Source organism: Peromyscus leucopus, chromosome 20 (genome assembly GCF_004664715.2).
Source record: "Peromyscus leucopus breed LL Stock chromosome 20, UCI_PerLeu_2.1, whole genome shotgun sequence".
Taxonomy (NCBI): Eukaryota; Metazoa; Chordata; class Mammalia; order Rodentia; family Cricetidae; genus Peromyscus; species Peromyscus leucopus.
Genome location: NC_051080.1, coordinates 47,155,195 through 47,176,860, shown reverse-complemented (window position 1 = coordinate 47,176,860; position 21,666 = coordinate 47,155,195). Strand labels below are relative to the sequence as shown.

The 21,666-nt window shown below is 40.9% G+C and overlaps 1 protein-coding gene across 50 annotated transcripts in view; it reads right to left on the bottom strand.

Moving 5' to 3' along the window:
• The window catches only part of Rims2 (regulating synaptic membrane exocytosis 2), a 472,086-nt gene that overhangs the window by 23,910 nt on the left and 426,510 nt on the right, over positions 1 to 21,666 (bottom strand). Inside the window, exon 1 of one of the 50 annotated variants that reach the window (XM_028879285.1) lies at positions 1,841 to 4,035. The exons of the other annotated variants lie outside the window; for them this stretch is intronic. Within the exon in view, the coding sequence (XP_028735118.1) occupies positions 1,841 to 1,982 (142 nt within the window). The 5' untranslated portion in view covers positions 1,983 to 4,035. Of the gene's footprint in view, positions 1 to 1,840; positions 4,036 to 21,666 lie in introns of those variants that run through there. 50 annotated transcript variants of the gene reach the window in all.

The following is a 21,666-nucleotide window of genomic DNA, read 5'->3' as shown; positions in this document are numbered from 1 at the left end:
AAAACACAGGAACTTCAAGAGTGAAGGAATGTTGTGAAACCAGAGAAGAAAGTTTGGATTCATTTCTCTTGACTCTGGGCCAGTGAAGGATTCACTTACGGAGAGTCCCTCCTTGTGAGTAGAGACATATATGGTACATTTAAAAATGCTACCTTCCTTGTGGAACATTTTGTCTTGGCAACTCAAGAAGCAATATTATTGCACAGAAATCTGTTCCAGTTTCATGTGTATATGTAGAAACTCCCTTTGGGATTTGTCTGTATGAGACACAGATAAGTGAATGTACTTTCAATTTTGAAAAATCTTCACATTTTGTTTAAGCCTTTCTTACTATCTCAAAAATGCTTTTAGGATGGTATTTTGTAAACCCCTAAATCCTAGTAATAACTTAAGAATGATGATCACTTATGTGAAGTAAACTCAAGATTGGGGAATTAGCATTAAATATGCTTAGAAATAAGTCTACATTTTATTTAAATATTTGTATTTTCAGGCACACCTAACTTTGAATTATAGTTTCCATACTTACTAGGATAGTGAGTATGTGTAGTCAAGTATCAATAAAGAATAATCTAGAACTTGGGAGCTGAGCACACAGGCTGTGTCGGTCACTCCAGACGTCAAGTGCTAACTCCAATGCCAACAGAACGGGCGAGTTTCTGAACTTCTTCTTGCCTCAGCACCCTCATTTGTGGAACACGGCTAAGAAAGGTTCTGGGCCCTCAAGGCCAAACACTACAGGACACAAGCAGGGCCTGGCAAGTAAGGAATTCTAGGAAGCAGCTACAAACAGGCTTGTGCAGTTATTCACTTTAACTGTCTTTAATTGGTTGACTTCATACCATTCCTAGAATTTTAAAGAAATAATTGCAGGAAAGTCAGCTGTAAACGTACAAAACAGAAAAACAAGGATAAGTATGAAAATCCAAAGTCATGCTTTCACAGGGAGTTGCCTTAGTGTTATATTTGTATTTATATGTGTCTTTGTTTATAGCAAATTAAGATTCAACATCAAGTCGGAAGAAACTCGGATAGCTGAAGACTGACTATATCATTAACTGTTCGTCCCTCTCCAGAGCGAACACGGGACATTTTTATTCCCATCTGTTCTTAAAGTAGGTAGTTAATTTCTTCTAAACTAGAGCTAGGTAGATTCTTAGTAAGAAATAAAAGCAAGCACATCTTAATTCTATACAGTGTTGGTTGCCAAATCTTATGAGAGTTCTTCCTCAAGGAAAACCAGGATCTGTTATTCCAAAGTTTATGAAGGCCTGCAAATCTCTCGGTGAAGAGTTCAACACAGCCAGTCCCTTTTACTTACAATGACATTGTTGAATAGGAGACAGCCAACAGCAGCATCACACATTAGCTAGTGAACGAAGTTCCGAGTAGACACAGTGCAGAAGCGCCTTCAGTGTGTCCACCTTCTCCCTGCCCACCGCACAGCCTCCCCACCTGTCTTGGCTGCCACAGGCCGGGACACCTAAAGTTCTGCTGCTCCAGTCCTCCTTAGTTCCCCAGCATTGCTGTCCTCCAGACTCCATGCTGACACAGAGACTGCGGATTTAGGAAGTAAACAAAAGCAAACAGTGTGTGGGGCACACAGGAGGCGCCGCCGGCCTTCACCCAGTCTACATGTTCATTCAGCTCCCAAGTGCTCTGTAATTCAATCAGTCTCACTAGGGCAGCTATTCCCCAGGAGAGCCTTAGAGCTCTAAGAACAACCTGCCAACAGGCACAGTTTGGAGTTCTCACCTGAGTCCAACCCTCCTGCCACCAACCCCAAGTGATCTACAACACACACACCATCCAAGGGGGTGGCGGCAACAGTGGTCCTCACCTCCGTCTTCTTCTTCCAGGGAGTTCATGCAGGGGAAGTAACCTGCAAGAGCTTCAAAGGAGGCAGAGAGGCTGCTCCGGCTCTGGGAGCGCTGCATGGAGCGCCCAGCGGCGCCCGTGCCCCCCAGGCCCTGCCGGCCCATCTTGCTGCAGGACCCGCTTTTCCCGCGGTACAAGATACGAGGCGTCTTGGCGGCTGGCGCGCGGCGACCGCTGCGGTTCCAGAGCCTGCAGGTCGGGGGGCGGGATGGTTCCGAGGAACCCTAGGGTTCCGGTCCCTGCCTCCCCAGTCCAGCCCGGCTGGGATGTGGCTGGGACCTTGGCTTTGCTGGGGAGGGATCGGGAGGAAAGCCGTCAAGAGGAGCAGCTGCTCACTGTGGACGTCCAAGGTGTCGCCAGGGGAGCTGAGGATCCAGGAGGCGGGAGCCGAGCCGCTAGCCCGGGTGCCCTCCCTCGCTGGGAGATGCTGCTGATGCTGAGCTCCCCGCCAATCAGCGGCGGGAGGGGGCGGCACCACGGCGCGATGCCGGGGCGCACCTCAGGTTCTGACCTGCAGACCCCTTGGAGCCCTGCTGTTTCCTCCTTTGGCATGGCCAGCACCTGAGAATGGTGACTACTTAGGTGTAAAGAGAAGGCAACTGAGAGTGGTAAGATGTGGGCAGATTCCTGGTAGTCACTTTCCCTTAACAATTTCTCTTCAGCAGCTGTTCACACTCCCCGGGTGTAGATGAGAGACACTGTCTTTCCCATATTTTAACCAGGGCTTACGAAAGCCTACATTAACCCTTTCTTTTTAGCTTTAAAGTAACGGGAAAAAGTCAACAGAAGAGTTCTTTGAAAAGCGACAACAGAAACACCAACACGGGGGAGAAGCACAATGACGCTCGCCAAGTTTGCGTTCATTCCAGGAACCTCTAATTCCTTCTTTCTCTACACAAGGCAATCAGCTGCCCACTGTTGCTAAGAATAACACCATCAAATGTAACATCACAGTAAAAGGTTACATCTTAACATAAACTGGTAAGCAACACAGAGTTACTAAAAAACAACACCATTGATAAGCAAAGTTACCATGTTTCTGCAAGGTGGAAATCTCTGAACACAAAGCAAGCTTGATACGTTTTATTAGGAGTCAGAAGAGTGCCTTAAGTTTCTAAAACCTTAGGGAAGTCATTTACCCTCTCGATTTTCCTAAGCAATCACACACACACACACACACACACACGTATATGTATATACATGATTTTTACTTGAAGTACTGAGAGATTCAAATGTTCAAGTTCAGTTAGTCAAGCAAGCTCCTGGCAAACGCCAGGTATCTTGGTAGATACTTACAATACAACAGTGGTCAAAGCAGCCGAAAGTCCCCACTGAAGTGTGTGTGTGTGTGTGTGTGTGTGTGTGTGTGTGTTGCCAGAGGGGAGGAGTTAGGGAGCAGCAATAAATCAGCACATGGCTTAGTATTACAAGGAAAAATAGATGCAAACAGAGGCAAGGGGTGTGGGCACACGGCAGCTGAGAAATCTCATAGGTGTCACTGCCTAGGTGTCACGTGAGAAGAGGTCTGAAGAAGGCAGGCAGGAGGGAGGGCCTGCAGGGTGCTGTCGGGCATGGACATGGAATGCTGAGAAGCCAGTGGTGGAGCAGGTGAGAAGGGATGGAGCACACAGGACAGGGTCCGGGCTTGGCTGTCAGCTCGGGGAGTATGAAAAACGCTCACAAGGAACAACTCTCACAGCATTCTAAAAACGACACAACTGTAACAAAAAGGGTTTGTTATTTAGAACAAATTTCCTGTTTTGTAGACAGACATTCATCCTTTCTTATTAATATTCCACAGCTTCAAGTTCAGTTCCCTTTTCAGTATTCATTCTCCTACTACCAACATTTCAAAACCAGATAAAAGTCAGAGAACTCTAGGAACACTTTTTCATACATATCAGTTTTACTGAAAGAACGGAAGCTTTTACCATTAAAGAAGAATTTCATTAGAGGACTAAAGAAAAAGATCCCAGGCTGAGAGAAATGGAAAGGATTTATTTAAAGTCATCTTATGGTTTTTGAACTGTCAGTCATGATTTTTTAGTGAGTTCTGAAAATAACTGACTTGCATTTGATCAGCAATTTATTCATTTATTTAAATGTTGTCGTTTCTGACTGTGTATGGATGTGTGCATGCTCATGCACGCATGTGAGTACTAGTGCCTTCAGAGGTCAGAAACATGAGATCCCCAGAGCTGGAGTCACAGGTGGCTGTGAGCCGGGTGACATGGGTGCTGGGAACCAAACTCAGGTCCTCTGGAAAAGCACAGTGCTCTTAACCACTGAGTCATCTCTGCAGCTCTTAGTCAAAATTTAAAGAGTAAAAATGAAATAAAAGAGTAGAGTTTTTCTACAGTTCTGTTTCATGAATATGTATGCATGTATATGTGTATATTGAGTTATGATGTAGGATATGTTTCTTGCCTTTGAAATAGTTTAGAAAACATGAATATAATAAAATAACTATCTTGTATATGAGGAAATTTAGATTTAAGAGTAAAACAGTTTCTTGCACTGGCTCAGAAGGAATGGATGGCGAATGAATGGCTAAATCATTCATCTTTCATCAGGACATTTGCCTGAATGGGGACAGGGTAATGAAAGCACACAGCTTTGCTATACGAACACAAATACATGAACGAAGTGGGGAGTGGAAGTTACCTGCTTGGAAACTTTTGGGAAACACTGACAGGCCATTTCTAGCTTCCTGGCAGGAGGAACATATGAAGGAAGAGGGCTGAGCAGAGAATTCCCAAAGAAACAAAATGGATAGAGATGGATAGGAAACTTTGTTCAAAGCATCCAGGAACATCTTGGTGGGTGACAGGTGCCCCAGAAAGACACATGCCAAGTTTCCAGCAGAGGCTGCATGAGGACATGAGGAGGCGCTCTGAGGCCCTGGTATGTGCCTCGGCATCGCTTGGTCAGACCGGAGGAGTCCAGATGCAGCCATTTCTAGCTGAGCATCACTCCTCTCGGGGAAACTCCACAGCGAGGCCTTCCTGGGATGCGTTCAAATAGTTAAACACTGCGACCTTGAGTGACAGAGGACCGGCACAGAGAGGGGCACAGGACTCAGGAAGGTGGAGACAAGCTACTTTACTCAAAGGAAGAAAGATTCAAGGCAGAAAGAACTACCACACAGAGCTGGACACCACAGTAATGATGAGATAATTCTTGTTTCACATGATAGTTTAGAGAATAATCTGAAATTATTGAGGCAAATTAGATTCCACTTTATTAGTCCTATGCTTAATTGCTTTCAAAATATTTCTAGTTTCGCATAAAGATATGTATTTCATGATATTTAGCATTGTTTGCATTTTCGTTTTTGAGATCGGTCTCAATTATGTAGCCTAGACTTGCCTCAGACTTCTAATCTCACTGCCCCAGTCTCCTGAGTGCTGGATATACAAGAGTGCACACCAACACAAATGGGTTGCTTACACCTTATTAACAAGCCTGGTTATCATTCCTTAGTCTATTCAGACACATCTGCTGTCACCCCTGATTAATTTAAAATTCATATAAACAACACATAAAACCATTTCATAAGTACATGTGTCCAAATCCAAGACACGGATAGTTTATGTAGTACATGTATATGCAGCCTAGCACGTGCAGCCACACCATTAGTACATGCATATGCAGTCTACTATGTGTAGCTGCACACTGTACATAGTTTGGGATTTATCTCTCCAATGACGAACCACTACATTTCACTACACAGAAACAAGCATACATCTAGAACATGATAAGCCCAGGATCACAACTTATTTTTAATTCTCTTATCCATCCAAACATAACTAGAGATTAAGAGTCACAAACAAACATAATAAAATCCTGAAAAATTCCATCAGAAAATATGAAAATCATCTTTCTGAAGGAAAGATAAACAGATATACTTTGTATATGCTAGTATCGTATGCCACTTGATAAATACAAACCAACATATTTTACAGATAGAGTTCATAAAAACACACTGCACTAACATGTCACATAGTCCATCAGTCCTAACAGGGAATCTTCTTTGCAGATGTGCTAACAAAGACTCAGCCATATTGAGTACATGCGGACCGTGGCAGCACAGGTCTGTAAGCACACAGTCTGACTTCAGGTAATGTCTGAGAACCATGCCACAGATGTACATACGCTCATGTCAAACTAAGACGGTAGAAAGACACAGCACAGAGCTGATGAGTGTGCTTATAATTATACTGTCAAGTTCTTCATCAAAGACAAATGCGCACACTCCAATCTTACAGTCATACTGCTTATTTTACCTACATGGTTATGTTAAATCTATATTTGCTTTCCCTATAAAACATACCAAATATTACATATCCCAGAACTGAATTTAAAATCTGAAATCAACATTCTTTTCTCTCATTCCTAGCTTTATGTTAATATAGCAGAAATAAAGCATAAATCTTGGAGATTTCAGTTTTCAAAGGTATTTTTAGTTTTTATTTGGCAGGTTTTGAAAGTGAAGAGCAGATGTTACAGTTTAGCAGCTGGCCAATCCAAAACCCAGAGAAGTTGAAGAGGTAAAAATGTGTTCAAATATGATAAGAAGAAAAAACCAAGAGATGAAGTGGTCAATAGTTTCATTATTAATGCAGTGAGATTCATGATAATATATGTATTTATCTCTTAAGAAAATCTGTCCATGGAAGTAAAAAAAAATATTGATTAAGCTAAAACATGGTGATAAGATTTGACCTGTGGCATGATGGGAAAAAATCCTGAAAGATCAAAGCCATGTGCAATAAAAAGAGAAAGTGAGGCAGTACGGAGGAAGAGCACGTACTGGGACACACCCGTCTTAATTACGTCCCTTGAAGCACAGTAATAATTATGAAGAGAGCAGCCAGATTCATGTCCTTCACATATACAGTCTAATAAAAACACTATGAGGTAGTTACCTTAATTGTTTCGACTTCACAGATGACAAACTTAACAAGAGAGTCATCCAATAAATATTTGTTGCATACACACCACAGGCCAGACATGTTGCTGTCACTGAGGATACAAGAGCAAACAAAAATTGACAGAAATCCCTGACCTCTTGCAGTTCCACACTAGTGAAATGGTGGCTAACATTAAACCCCACTATTGTCCACCAGCCTCCCCGCCAAAGCTCTGCACCGCAACACATACAACCATTTCATAAGTACACAACACTGTGAGAAGAATACTACCGGCAAATTCGTTATATAGGAGAGAAAACTGAGGCACAGGTTATTAAGAAACGAAACCAGCAGTAAGTCTATAAAGTTTGAGTCACAGTATAACAACTTGTTCAGTATCATAAATAGCAAACCCAGCACTTGAATCCACCATTTTGTTGCACTATTCCAACCAATGCTTAGGCTCTGTGGTTTTGAAGATAAAGGAGAAACCAGCTCAGATGCAAACTGTTTCTCCTATTCTGTTCTAACACAGATTACATCTCTTATTGAAAAATGTGCAAATCTCTCTCTAGCAGCAAGACAGAAACCAGTTCTGCAGCACCAGTGGACGCCGGCAGTGTCTTTCCCTGACACCGTCTGGAGTCCTAGATCTCCCAGGTTGAAGGCTCACAGCCTACAAAATGCTCTCAGTCCCCTACAGTTTAGATGCCAAAGCCAGTTTGTTTTACCTGTGATTCTGACTGGCTCTAGATTGGTGTTCCACAAGCCCCTCCCCAGCAGCTCCCAGAACTAAGGGAAACATCTGGGTATATCTCATTCCAAAGGCTGTTGGTAGAGATACACAGGGCACAATAGAGAAGGAGCTTGTAGTTTCTATGTACTCTCTTAGCTCTCCACCTGTTAGCACCCTCCACATGTTGAGCTATCTAGAATCTCTCTAAACTGCCTCTTATGGCGATGGTGAAACTGAATTGCACACGCATTAAGTCGTGAGGTGGGGGCAGCTATGTGGCAGCGTGGTTGGGAAAGGGTGTTGTCTAATGCTAAGCAGCCTGGGTGCAGCAGCAGCAGCAGCAGCAGCAGCAGCAGCAGCAGCAGCAGCACCGTCTGGTCATGCGGCTTTCTGTGTTCCCTCTGAGAACAGGTCAGCTCCCCTCTGAAATGGCAGGGGGAGGGGGGGGCTTATCTACTATCAGAAAAAGTAGATTTTCTTGCTGATGAACTTCAAGGCAAGGAGATTAGACTTTCTGTGTCCTGCCTTAAAGAGAAGAAACTACTTCTTTTTTTTTTTTTTTTTTTTTTTTTTTTTTTTTTTTTTTTTTGGTTTTTCGAGACAGGGTTTCTCTGTGTAGCTTTGTGCCTTTCCTGGAGCTCACTTGGTAGCCCAGGCTGGCCTCGAACTCACAGAGATCCGCCTGCCTCTGCCTCCCGAGTGCTGGGATTAAAGGCGTGCGCCACCACCGCCCGGCAAGAAACTACTTCTTAATGGCCTATCCTGTGGAAGGAGTTATAAGCCAGGAACGATGGAAACACACACACACACACACACACACACACACACACACACCAGAAAGAGGCACACACCCATAGCCTCATAATGCCTCAGTAATAAATTCATACAAAGTCTACATAGGAATATCAGGAGATCACTCTCGAACATTCCAGGAAAAAGAAGAAATTTCTTTTTCTGCTATGATTCCCCTGGAGATTCTGGAGAAGTACCATCCAGCAACTTCTCATAACATGAGATCAATAGCATTTCAGAATTTTATGGGTACAATCATTCTGTACAAGTAGACAACAAGATCTAAATGTCTTCCTGAGTTTCAGGCACCAATGAAATAAAATTCTGCATCTCTGAGATATGTGTGCTGAAACTTGTTCTTAGTCATTCATTATTTATTTACTCCTTTTACCATTGTGTGACTACAAAAATATTAAGTATGCACAGAACATAGGATTCCCTCAATCACAATTAAGTCCAGTTTTTACTTTCATTCTTTTATTACTGGCTAAATTCCATGTATTCATTCGAGTATACCTGGAAATAAAATTTTGATGACCACTCTCTTCAGGTAAGTCACATACTGTTTAGATATAAATTTATTAAGTTGTTTACACTGCTTGATACCATTCTGACCTAAAAAAAAATTGATGTTTTTATAGATGTCTAATTTTACTTGTAGACAACTTAATCAATTCACTGTACATGGAGATAGGAAATTCGTAACATTAAGGTTGTTAAAATCCAAAGGCAGTAAAAAATATTTTTAAAAAAATCAGAATTTTAAATAGCATATTGGAAAACAAAGCCCATGAAAAACATTCCATCTAGGTCAAACATATCACCTAGACTGGGTATAAGTGAATTCCTGCCTGAAGGTAGTTCTATTCTACTCAGTGTATTTGAAATACAGGAAAAAAAAAAAAAAAAAAAAAAAAAAAAAAAAAGGCGTGCCAAATGGCTAACTTAGTAACCAAATTGAGCAACTCAGCACCAGCTGACCCCTGAAGGTGCTGTGTGCTACGCGTATGAGCAACCCGAGTGTCTGTGTGCTAAGGATGTGAGCAACCTGAGTGTCTGTGTGCTAAGGGTGTGAGCGACCTGAGTGTGTGTGTGCTAAAGGTGTGAGTGACCTGAGTGTCTGTGTGCTAAGGGTGTGAACGACCCGAGTGTCTGTGTGCTAAGTGTATGAACGACCTAAACATCTTGCTAATTTGAAACTTTATAATAGGAAAGAACAATGTAGATGAAATATGTGGTTCTTGAAATTAAACTAATGTGGCTTCATTAATCTGCTTTATTTATACCTTCACAGTAAGGTTGGTATCTTGAAGTCTGAGGAGACAGAGAACTATTCCATGGAAAACAGTCTCAGGTGGAGACAATCTGTGGTGTAATTTACATTTGTTCTATCTGCTCAACAAATACAATAATAATGTGTTTTTAACTCTTAAGTTCTTTTTGAAGTCTGGGAGTGAAGTGATGATCAATTAGAATGGGTCTTTTCCTCATAATGTTGACAATGTAGTGAGTAGACAGACACTAAAAAGAACCATCAAAGACAACTCACAGCAAGGCAGCGTGACACATGTCTGTAATTCTAGGGAGGTGGGGGTAGAAGGGTCAGGAAGTCAGGGCAATTCTTGGTTAAACAGTTAAGTTCTAGGCCAGCCTGGAGAATGTGTATAGGTTGTATGCAAATACTATTCCATTTTATGTAAGATACTTGTCCATTTGTAGATTGAAGTATAGAGATACCATGGAACCAATCCCACAAGATACTGAGACTACATACAGACAACTGGGAAAATGATATTGAATAAGTTTATGTCTCTCAGTGTCAACAACAGCACTTAACCAAGAATCCCTAGGCATTTCCCATGGTATAATTATAAGGGTTTTAGATATTATATCTAATTGATAATAATTTTGTTTTATAAAGTTACTTTCTACAATTTTTCCCCTCCTTTTCTTCGTGTGTGTGTGTGTGTGTGTGTGTGTGTGTGTGTGTTACATGTATGTGTGTGTGTGTATGAGTGGTAGCCCATGTAGACATATGTGGAAACCACACATGGGAAACTGATCATGGGTTGGGTTCCTCAACTCTTCTTTACCTTAATTTTTGGAAATTGGGTCTTATAATTTTGGCTAGCCTGTCTGGCTTGTCAGGAAGCCTGAGATCTACCTGTCACCCCCCAGACCTGGTGAGGTTGTAGGTATATATTGTCAGGAAGCCTGAGATCTACTTGTCCCCCCCCAGTCCTGGTGAGGTTACAGGTATATATCATCAGGAAGCTTGAGATCTACCTGTCTTCCCCCAGGCCTGGGTCTATATTGCCAGAGCAGGCTTTTTTTAACATGTGGGTTCTGGGGATTCAAGGTCAGGTCCTCATGGTTCTATAACAAGTACTTTGCCAACCGAGGTATAACAAAATTAACATAACAGATAATTATATACTAACATTGACATATACTAAACAATACACTCAACTCCAACCATATCTTGAAACTCATCAGTAATATTTTACAGATTTTGAAGCATAAAGAAGACAAAAGACTGCATGCACATCCATTAGCAGTGATTTAAGTGAAGACTAGTTCAACTGTGAATCTAAAATTTTCTTACATTTTTGCATATTGGATATTCTTCAAAAATATATATGAAGCATCAATGTATTATTCCCACCCAAGGGTCTCCACTGAAAGCATTTAACATAGACCATTGATTGCTTAGTAGACTGGATCACTCACTCACTATAAAATAACATTAAAGAAATATTTATCCATCAATACAAGTAGATGAAGTAGTGGATTGTGTCAATTACTGACTGACCACTGGTTAAATCTATTGCATTTAATCACTATGTATTATTTGAATTAGTAAGTATAGAAAGACTAAAAAAACAGACCATGCAAAATAAAAGGACCAGCGTGCATCTTGAACATAGTTGACGTAGCCCAGAGGCATTTAAGAGAACAAGCATCAAAACAAACAGAGAAGGGGGCAGGGAGGAGGAGAGAGAAGGGGGAGGAGGAGAGGGAAAGAGAAGGGGAGGGGAGTGGGGAGGAGGAAGAGAGGGAGGGGAAAATACTCCTGCTTTGGTGGTGCTAATTGCTACATTTTTAAGATCAAGAGACTAACTCTCTAGGCTGCAGGATTATTACATTCTAATACACAATTTGGACAAGCATAGCATTCAACTGGAAAAGGGAACTAAGGGGGAAATCTAGAAGTAAATTACTTTGGTTTTCACAAAAAGCACAAATTATATAGGTACAAAATGACTCAGAAAAGAATAAACCAAGGGAAATGTAAAAAGTTAAAAATAAAACTGTTCTCTAAGAGACCCAAAATGACCAATTTGCTGTTGCCTCCCAAAGTCTTTCAGGTCCTGGTCTTACAGGTCTGCGAGGCAGCATTTCACAGAGCGGGCCACTAGACTCCAAAGGATGACCTTGCTGTGACTCTGTAAGAAGATCTTGCCAGTTTTCTTCCAATCCCTCATCTTCTCAAACCCCTCCCACAGTGGACTACACCTCTTCTGTCAAGCTTATACCTTCAATGTCTACAGTGCATCCTAGCCATCAGTTCTGGGCCCTCCTCTCCCACACACTCCCCACCCTCACCCCAGGATGGCCTCTTTCAATTTTCAGTCTGGAAACTCAAGTATGTTCATGCAACTGTTCTCAGCAGCTTCACCTCTGATCTGAAGTTCTAGAGAAGTCCGGTTAACATTACCTCTAGAACATGTCACAGATGGCTCAGTCTACTCTTTCGGTTTCTTTCCCAAAGAAATCTTTGTTTATTCTTCTCTTTATAGACTTAATAAATGACAGAAGTAGCCACTTTTGCTCAGATAAAAACATCTGGACACCCCTTCTTAATCTTTTCTTTACTGAATGCCTTTCCATCCAATCATTATCAAACTTTGAATTCTACTTTAAAAATATAATTAATGACTGTCCATTTCTCTTTAGCCCACCCCAAAGCTTTTCCTCCCATGCCTCGAGACATTGTTCATGAGGGAGCCAAGATGATCTTTGAAAAAGAAAATGTGTCACACCAGTAGCCACGCAAAGCCTTTGGAAAGTCTCTGCAGCTACAGTATGACGCCAACATGCCCATGGCCTCAGCACCTGAGTTTGCTCTACCACAGGCCGTTCCTGCGGCAGCTCAGCAGGATGGAGGCACTCGGGGTGGTCTGTAGGATGGACTCTGTCTCAGCTCTTCCTTCACTCTTCCTTCCTCGGGGCTCAGCCTTTTCCTGGGAGGGGAATCTATGTGGGGGCTGGAGAGACTCTGGTGTGGTGCGCAACTGCTCTTCACAGAATCACTCCAAAAGTGTAATGATAAGAGTATTTACTGTTTTCTTCTCTACCCCTGTCAACTGTAACCATGACTGGAACAAAGGCTATCTCTGTTTATTCACTACTGGACACTTCCTTTCTACCCAGTGACTAAAACGTAAAAGACACAATCTTACCCAGCTAATAAAATACAATGAGAATCTTGGAAGGTGTTGGTAATTTTGTCCTATTTAAAATTCCTAGTTTCTTATATTAAGAATCACAGTATCAAACATTGAGGAGGGATCCTGTAAGCTTTGAGCCTATCACGGAAGTTTTGTTTTAGTAGAAAAGACTGCAATGTCAATGTTCTTAGGTCCAGTGATTTCCTATGCCAGAACTGTACCTTTCCCAGTATCACTGGAATGAGCGTCCCACAACCGACTTCAGACATTAAGAAATCTTCCTTCAGGCTGGATATTGTGTCAAACTGCCCGAGAAGGGTCAGTTTCAGTGAATGAGCCTAGGTTAGAGTAAGCAGCTGCAGTCTGGCCTGTGCACCTAGGAGAGAAGGACCCATGATGCCAGGTTGCCACAGAAAATGGAATAGACCCAAAGATCCACAGGCAGGCAGGAACACTCTGCATTCTGTGTAGATTTATGACATTCTCAAAATTATTACAGTGGCGTTCAAGAACACAGAAACTGGGAAAAGGAACAAGTCATTTATGTAAGTACCCCTTTCAGTTTAAAAGAATCACCTTAATTTTCCTTTAGAAAGCTCTTAAAATACACAGCTCAGTGAGATTCTAAGGCACTGAGGAGGTGACTGAAGAGGTGAAGGGGCAATCAGCGTCCTATGCAGGGTACTGTTTCCACCTGCCAGCTGCTCCTGAATAGTTCAGTGATGGAGGATTACAGTTTTAATTAGACTAGTTAATAGTCCATGTTAATATGGTGTCTAAACATCCTTACTGTAGCCTCCCGACTGGACTCGAATTCTGCTTCTGTTCTATGCAGAAGTCTGCCTCCATAGAAACCATGAAATACTTAAGACATGGCCACTGCTTCCCCACAGCCCACTTCCCAAACTTAGGGTTTTCATAACGAGTTACTTAAAATATTAGAGAATACTTCTGTCTTATTTTCTGGTGAGATTTTTATTGAAACTATTTTTTCCTACAATATATTCCGATTATGGTTTCCCTTCCCTCATGTCCTCCCAGCGCCCCACTATCCCCCACCTCCAACTCTACTCCTCCTTTCTCCCTCTCTTAGAAGATAAGGTGGCCTCATTTTTGGTAGCTCAACTTACATGAGATGTCTGCAGGTCATGTGAACTTTAATCTCTCTGGGATTTGGCTTTCAGTGCTAAATTGCTTCCCTTCAAAATGTCCTCAAATCTTTCCTCATTCTTTTGTATTACATATTAGAAATACATAGTGACCAGAAGCCTCCTGCTGTGCCTTAAGAGAGTTCATCCCGAGGTGTGTACGTCAGCTCTCCTCACTGTCTCAGGATTGGAATCAAGTCCACATTTAGTATCTGTGTCAGAAGTGTACTTGAAAATTCCCCTGGATCTTATTGAGTCAAAACAGCTATAATGGTATTTCAACATATCCCTAGTCTGTGCCTTTAGATACACATGGAAGGTTTTGGATGCTTCTTCCATCTGGTAGTTTTTTCAGAAAAACCTAAAAGGGGCCCTGGCAAGAAGAAAGCAAGGAGAGGGAGTGGGGGGACGAGAGAGAACACTGGGAAGGGAACGTATCAGAGTATGTGATAGACCAGAACAAAAACATCATGATGAAAAGCACTACAATGAACAGACACTACTACAAAATGTCAAAAACTTTTGGCTATTTCATTTATATTTAGGTACTTGCTATATCTCCAGTACCTCAAACGTATCAGTATATAAAGGAAATACCACGTTCCCACAAAGCTTACAATCGAGCCAGGGGGAAGCGCCAACTAAACAAGGACCCAGTGCATTCTACAGTAAGATAGGGAGACATACAGCACAGGGGAAAGGCGGAGGTGACAGCCAGCGTGGTCACAAGAAGATGGTGTTTGAGACCAGTCTTGAGGATGATTTTCCTGTCCTCTGATCTGACTGCCTCCCCTTCCTGTTACCATCTGCTTCCTCCCATTATTTAGCACCTACACTGCGTGAGGTACTATAACAGGTCCCGGGGATGAGATCCACGAGGGAGTCTATCTCTGTCATTAGATCACAGCTAGCAGGAACAGAAGCATCAAACAGACATCCCTGTGTGCTAAGTGTTAAAAGTGTGAACACAAGTCACAGAACTGGAAGCAACTAACTCTACTGTATTGTGACTGATTTTGAAGAAACTATCGTCTCCCCCTCCCAAGATTTCTACTCCACTATTTGTTCTTCCCATCAACCTTCATCTGTGTTCAAAGGAGTCCTAGGAGTAGTTACATTAATTATCTCCAAAAGATTCCTGCAAACATTCAGATATTTGAAATTCTCTAGCATTCTGTTTTACTTTAGTAAAGTACTATAATTTCTTTTAAAGAAAGCCTGTCATCTTGACAGTGTTAAACCTGAGAATCCCATCCATTTATTTTTCAGACTCACTTAAATACTCCACTTGGTTTTCTTTGACAAGTTCAGAGGATTCCAAGTCTATTGAAAAGTTTGTTTACCAAATGGCCTGCCTCCTCCAGTTTTCCTTTCTATAAGATCTATTTATATGAACACAAATAGACTATTTCCTGCTATTGCATTTATGAATCTCATCTCCCCAAGGCTCAGCTTCACCTCAAGAACACTTTCTTTTTCATTTCAAATGTCAGATTTTCCTTGTTTATTGTATCACAGGACTTCCTGTGGAATCAGTTACTCAAAAAGATCACTAAGCACCATTGCCCACTGAGTACTTGTTTTTGTTATGTCATATAAAAATCTCTATAATATAGAGATGGTTCTCAATTTTAAACAACTCTTTTCTTATTATTCACATTTCAGTTTAAAGAACTATGAATGTCACTCAATTCCTCTCAAACATATTTTCCAAAGTCTTATGACATGTACTATACATCTAGCTAGGAGGGTTTCATAAGAGCCTGTGATTGAGTGATTATTTAACACAACAGTAATTTACTGGAAGACTGTAGAGCTTACATCTGACTGCTGAAACACCTCTGACTCATTTATGCTGTGAGGTGAGACACGCTGACTGCTGAGCATGTATCATGCTCCCCGGGACAGAAAGGAGTGGGAGTAAGCACAGAACATGGGGACCGTGACATGGGACAATCAAACAACTATTTAATTCTATCTGCACAGCTGTTAGAAATCTATCAGATTAAAGAAAATTCATTTTGGTTTTAATTTTGCCTTTTATGTTTCCTTCAATAACAGAGCCAATCTCTGCTCTGCAAATGGATGAAGCTGTTGGCTTTCCATGAGGAAAAGACCAACTGGACCCAGAATAAAAATGGTGAGGTAGTGCAGAACTCATTACACTTCAAACAAGAGAGTATACACTATAGGTCTCCAATGCTACTTAGGAACTTTTAGTAGACATTCCAAGTCTCTGGCTGTAAAGGAAAGTCCGCTTTTATCCTAGCCAGTTATCTCTTTAAAAATAGACATGTGAATTTACACATGTCATTAAATCTCTTTTCACAAATATACTTGTATGATTTCTTTCTACTGCACACACAAATGTCTCGGGGCTTCTTTCCAATTCAATAGCTTATAGCTAAACGTTTTACTTTCTTCTACACAACACCAAGATAATCTCTACTGTTGAAGAATATTTGTTTAACTATGTACTAAAGATGTGCTGCATTTGTTTAATCATGTAAAGATGTGTTGCTGTTTTTCCTTGTCTGCCTAAGGCACTAGATTGGTTTAATAAAAAGCTGAACAGTCAATATGGAGGGATGAGGTATAGCCAATACTTCCAGGCAGGGAGAGTAAGTAGGAGGAGGAATTTAGGCTTAGGAAGAAAGAAAAAGAGATGCCAGGGGCCAGCCTGCCAGACAAGGAGGAAGCAGGAAAGTAGGGCATACAGAATGAAAGAAAGGTAAAAATCCCCAAGGCAAAATGTAGATGAACAGAAACAGGTTAAATTAAGTAAAAGGAGCTAGTGGGGCAAGCCTAAGCTAAGGCCGAGCATTCATAATTAATAATAAGTCTCTGTGTCTTTATTTGGGAGCTGGTTGGCGGCCCAAAGAAAATTCCAACTACACTCTACTCTTCCCTCTTGTGAACTGTCTAGAAACTAGGTTGGCTAACTCCTTAGTCTTCATCCTGCAAGATGCTTACTTCTGTCACTTGGGGTACAGGATGGCACAGTGATACTGTGAGCTCTGGAATCAGGCCGACTACAGCTCTAGCCCCCCCAGTCTCAGCTCTAAGGTACACTTGGGCAATTCTACTCTCGGCACCTTAGTGTCCTCACCCGTAAATGGTAGAGAATAATGATAACAACTGTGCAGGCACTGTTAGAATGACCTGAGAGCAAATATGACACAATGCATGGTATATCACAAATATTCAGTAAACATTACAATCATCTGAATGATTTTTGTTTTACTGGATAATTTAATGGTTTGTTCTTTCCTCAACGGACCATGGTATCATGTCTCATGATAGATGTTATAATTCGGGTCTGAAATGTGCCACCAAAGACTCAGGTAGCAATGTATAGAGATAACTGGATTATGAAGGTTATGACTTCATCAGTGGATTAATTATTGGCAAATTCATCCCTGGACTATTATGGCATAATGGCATCTATGTGTGGATGAGGCTCACCTGGAAAAACAAGCCACTGGGGCTTCCCACAGCTCCTGCTTTGCTTCCCACAGTTCCTGTTTTGCCCTAAAACACTGACTAACACAACAGACATATACAGAAAAGCAAAGAACTTGTTTCCATGTAATGTGCCCAAATATTACTAGAGACCCTTGGTCAGAATTTGGTGCATTGTTCTATGTTTCTGAAAGATGAGAATTCAGATTAACTAGAGTTCAGGACAGGCAAATGTCAGCATCCCTTAACATAATTTCAATATAATGTAACTTCCAAAGAATAAAAATAGTTTGAGCAGGCTGTGGTGGCATACTCCTATAATCCTAGCACTCTAGAAGATGAGGCAGAGGGGCATGAGTTTAATGCTAGCCTGAGCCACACTGCTAGACTCCGCCTAAAAATTATTTAATTAATTAAAAATTTCAATAGCCGAGGGACTTGATATAGACTTTGGCTTTTACAGACACCAAATGGAACATAATGCCACCTACACTTTGTGTTGCCATGGCAAATCAAGAGTTTTTATTTTCTATTCATAATATTTTTTTAAGACCTATAAGGTTTTATTGCTGTAATTAATAGTGTTTCTAGATGCTTTCAGAAATAAATTTATTCAAGTATTAAATTATTATTAGTGTTACAGTCGCATTTTTGGGGACCAAAATAAAAATAAATTTACCAAAAGTGAAATATAATATAAACAAGCAGCTTTTAGTGACAGGTGTGGCTGAGAGCCACCTGCAAAGACAGAGAGAGATGGGGAGAGGGGGGGATTTACTAAACTAAAAAGTGAAAAGAGGGAAATCAGAACCAACACAACAGCAATCAAAAGGGTGGTAAGTGAGTACTATGAACAAGTGTGCGAAAATCAAGTGTAAAGTCTAGATAAAAGTGGACACCTCACCAGAAGCACACAGGCAGGATGATGAAGAATGAACCTGTTCAGTACACCCACAGCCAGCAAAGAGACTGAATCGGAAGTCCAAAACTAAAGACACTGACCTGGTGTAAGTTTTGTTACCTGGTGATAGGTCAGGGTCTAGTTTTGTTCTCTCCAGTTTTCTAGCCCCACTGGGTCGAGACTGCATTTTCTCCCCTGAAGGGTTGCCACAGATGCAAGGGTGGCTTCTGGTCTCCCCGTGACGTCTCCCTTGGGTGCATGCCTGTCTTTGCACCAATACCACGGGGCTGTGATCAGATTTGGAGCTAAGTTTTAAAATGAAGATCTGTTAGATCTATAGTTTTCTTCTCTTAAGGTTTGACTATTTAGGGCCATTTGATTTCCTAAGACTTTTATATTTCTACAAAAATATGGCTGAGGTGTGAGGGCATTTAATGCCACTGAACTCACTGTGTTTTTCACCTAAGAATAGTTGAGATGGCAAATTTTAAATATATTTTATCACAATAAAAAGCATGAGGATTAAATTATCTGCACCAATAGTAAATATCATGCTTTCTGTTTCAACAAAGAACATTTGTAGTTTCTTAAAATACTCGTGTCTTCATACATATACACATATGTATAAATATATGACACACACGTTTCCTAATGGCAAAACATGTATTTCTTTTTTCTTTTTTTTTTCGAGACAGGGTTTCTCTGTGTAGCTTTGCGCCTTTTCCTGGAACTCACTTGGTAGCCCAGGCTGGCCTCGAACTCACAGAGATCCACCTGCCTCTGCCTCCCGAGTGCTGGGATTAAAGGCGTGCGCCACCACCGCCCGGCAAAACATGTATTTCATTCATATCATCATTCTTATCCCCAAACCCATCACAATGACCAGGTTCGGGTTACTGATTTGTGTCTAAGGACACTTTTATCTCAATACCTGCTGGTAAAGAAGCTATACATCACTAAAGCATATTTTTAGCTAATTAGTCTCCTAAAAAAAAGTATTTTGAAATTAAACACCAACCTCTGTAGTAGTTCTGAATGAGCATCTGACTATAACTCCTGTTGAAACTCACCTTTGGAATTGATATTTGTTCATTAGTGTTTTGAATCTGTACTTAGAAAATTTATGTTTTGACATTTAAGAAGCCCTAGCTCATTCGTTTATAACTTGTTCAATACACCAACCTCGGATTTTCTGAGCCTATCTTTTACACCTCCACTTGATCAGGAAGCAAATCAAAAGAGAACATATGTGCCTCACTTTCATCATCTGAAACATGCAGGAGAGAAGCCTGGACAATTTTTTAAAGAGCAGAATATATTGAGAATAAACTGTGCCAATTTCTAGCTTCTTAACTATATATAAAAGAAAGACAAAATCTTGCATTTATAATGCCACCGAAATCTGTGGTGAGGAATGATTCATGTCCCTGACTGTATCTTTGATACTATGACACTACTACTAATATATATTAAGTGGAAGTGAATTAAATTTTATTTTGAGAATTTTGTGGCAATTCTGGAAAAACATGGGAACCCTAGTGGTTTTTACTAGCTAGATTAGAAAGCATTGATTGTACATAATAATTACAAATCTCCATGAATCTAAATGTGTATACACTTCTGAGCATACACATATATCAATGCCATATATAAAACAAGACAGAAAAATATATTTAATTATGTCCTTAAATCAATTCTTATGCTAGTATTAAAACTTCAGTTCAGTATGTATTTGTATGGTTTTAAAATTATCAATAATTTAATCAAAATTTAATATTAAAGGAATATAAAAATTAGTATTAAAAGGACTAGAGAAATGCAAATTAAAGCAATGATATGTAATCTCATAAATGTTAAAAGGCTTTCATCCAAAAAATGAAAGAAAACTGTAAGAGAGGATGGAGAGAAAAGAAAATTCATTCATTGTTGGTGGGCATGTAAATTATGAAAAATAGTATGGAAGTTCTTCAAAAGATTAAAAATAAAACTACCACATGACACAGTAATCTCACCTCTGGGAATACATGCAAAGGAAAAGAACAGTATGCCAAGGAGCTACCCTAAACTCCTGTTCATTGTAGTATTACTCAGAATGGCTAAGACATGGAAGCAACCTATGCTGTCCACAATACATGGATGGAGTTTTGTTTTTGTTTTTTGAGACAGGGTTTCTCTGTGTAGCTTTGCGCCTGTCGTGGAACTCACTCTGTAGTCCAGGCTGGCCTCAAACTCACAGATATCCACCTGCCTCTGCCTCCCCAGTGCTGGGATTAAAGGTGTGCGCCATCAACGCCTGGAGGATGAATTTTAAAATGTGAGATCACACTTTGTGACCTCACTTCTTGTGACTTGGCAAAAGCCTGCTTGTTGGCTAGTGGCTACATCACTTCATCTTCAAGTGGCCTCATTCCTGTAAGATTCATTTTGTGCAACAAATATATGCTAAGAAGTTTTCAGATTAAAAAATGTGAGCTTATATATTATATTATGTAAAAATGAAATAGTTTTCACCATATGAAGAGGGAAATTCTTATCATTTTCAACAATATGGATGAATCTACAGGACAGTGTTAAAATAAGTCAGGCACCGGAAGACAAATATACACCAGCATAATTTGAAGATTAAAAATAACCATTTACTTTAGTGCTAACTCAGACCTTAAGACACCCATGGCAGGTATTCTTTCTAAATCTATTTCTAGCCCTGTGTCCTGGCCCCAGTCTTGAGTATCTCATCTAGACTCCTTCACAGATCTCTTCCTGGGATTTTTGCCTTGAGTCTCTCTTTTTCAAATCATTTACACACACACACACACACACACACACACACACACACACACACACACACACACACACACACACACACACACATTTTAGCCAGATCTTCCTGTTTAAAAATCACAGATCAAGGCCTGAGAGAATAAGAATAGCACAGCAATTAAGAGAACACAGTGCTTTTGCAGAGGACCATATTTCAGTTCCCAGCATTTATGACTGACAGTTCATGACTCCCTGTAACTCTAGATATGAGGCCTCTGGCCTCCATAGGTGCCTCCACTCATGGCACACACCCTCCACACACGCCACATAACTAAAAAATATTTCTGAACTATTTCGAAACTCAAATGTCTTCCTTAGTAAGACAACAAACTCACGGGGTTGAAAGGACAAAGCCTGGAACTGCGCTTGGAATTACAAGTTCCACAACCTGCTCGACGCCCCCCATCTCCTCTCTACTTCAGGCGTGCACGGCTGTTGGTGGGTCTTGTACTCTTCACTCTAGCCACCACACCGCTTTGCTCATCTCATGGCCCCCTTCTTGTCACCGGAGGTGAACCCCACCTGTCCCCCACCTTGTCCCAGAGCTCAGCGGTATTGTATTCTC